The sequence below is a fragment of the Entamoeba invadens genome, assembly GCF_000330505.1.
Source record: "Entamoeba invadens IP1 unplaced genomic scaffold scaff_1105074725091, whole genome shotgun sequence".
NCBI classification, from domain to species: Eukaryota; Evosea; order Mastigamoebida; family Endamoebidae; genus Entamoeba; species Entamoeba invadens.
Window position 1 is genome coordinate 2,905 of NW_004443654.1, and position 1,745 is coordinate 4,649.

At 30.8% G+C, this 1,745-nt stretch overlaps 1 protein-coding gene across 1 annotated transcript; it reads right to left on the reverse strand.

Annotated features, from left to right (window-relative positions):
- Positions 1-936, reverse strand: EIN_295690 (protein kinase domain containing protein; the record flags this gene model as incomplete). The annotated part of the gene is made up of 2 exons (XM_004260332.1): positions 1-53; positions 130-936. Coding segments are annotated over 2 exons (860 nt in total), but the record flags the coding sequence as incomplete, so codon positions are not given.
- Positions 937-1,745: the final 809 nt, after the last annotated feature.

The following is a 1,745-nucleotide window of genomic DNA, read 5'->3' on the forward strand; positions in this document are numbered from 1 at the left end:
GCTTGAACACAAGTAGTTCGTATAGCACGTTTTCGTCTGTTTCTTGTATGTATCTGTAAATAACATATTCTATTCTGTTTCTTGCGTCTAGAAGGACAGTGTAATTCCCATAAATTCTATTTCAAAAACTGCCAACTCCATATAAGTCTGTGGAATACACGCGGGCGCGCCAGTGATAGCAACATCAGCAAAGTCGATATCCCAACTGATTTTCTTATCGAGATCAATGGCGAGTGGAGTTATATCACTTTGGTTGAACTCCCTCAGAACTCTTCCAAGTCGTCCTTCTTGTTCTGCAATTTCCAAATGGAAGTCTGCAAATGCGTAGTCTTTTGTCCTTAGAAAGATATAATAATATTTTAAATCGGTAATATTGTCTCGTAATATATTGGGGATTTGGTGTCTGTAGTACTTCTTTTCTTCCGGCATGACGGTGTACCCATAGCAATTCTTTCTTTGTCCTCTTTGGGATTCTGTTACTGCAGATGTTAACTCGTAGTCTGTGTTGTTTTCTTTTGTGATAACAATTAAGAAGTGGTCTGTAGTGATAGAGTCTGCTCTTAACTTAAACCATTGCCCCAAATTGTATTTCTTCTCCTTTGAACAGAACCCATAATCAACATAACTATATTGGTCAATTCGAACTTTGATGGGTTGATTCAAATAAACTTCCGTTAGAGACTCTTCTGGTGGTAACCAAGAGCCATCAGCTTTAATTATTTTGTTTGTGCTTAATATACAATCAGTACCATTGGTAATGTACACATCTGATGTATCAAGATACGGATTGTTAAATCGACAATTATTACAAGAACGGTCATTGTCATACTCGGCCTTACATTCTCCAGTACATGTGAACTGAGTAATACAGCCATCTGGACATCCCGGAGAACACTGGAATGAATACACCAAAGTGAACAACATAAGTAAGAACATGCAACCAATATAACACATCTCTTTGAACCTTGTGTTTTTGAAAGTTGATATTTTTTTATAGACCCTTTCTATTTATATTTTCATTAAAGCTAAGGACGTAAAATGCTCTTTCTATTATATTTGGGGGTTACACATCATATTGTATTTTTTTATTTTTAAACCACTAACCAACTTTTTTTAAAAACTTACAAAAATCACAAATAATTTAGAAATATATATAGCTTCCAATTCAGCATTTAACGCTATTATAGCAAAGTGGTAGTATGATCTGTCTGTCCGTTTAATTAAGTGGCGTTTAATAGTTATGTTTAATATAAATAACAATATAAATAAAAATGAATCATCAAGTTTGAATATCAAAGCCCACAAAAAAAATTGGAGGTGGTTGTAAGAAAATATATCTTTGTATGAAAACTATGTATTTTTATAATTTTTGGTACTAACCACTAATTCTATATAAACTTTATTCTTAAAGATATTTTATAAAATAATTTCAATAACAAACAGTAACTATATTATTGGTTGAACAAATTAACTCAATATCGTTCAAAAATATTGCTTTATATTACCATTATCATTAATTTATGTAAAATAACAATTACTTTTACGAACATATTACCCAAAAATCAATTGATGCCAACTTAAAAATAAAATACAAATGCTCAACAAAAAATGTGATTGATTTAAATATAACCGCTTATATCATTTGATAATATATTGTATTTGTACAAATTTGAACAATATTGTTTAACTTCCGTTGTTTTTATTCACAATAAAAATAAAATGGAATTATAACAAACGATTTTATG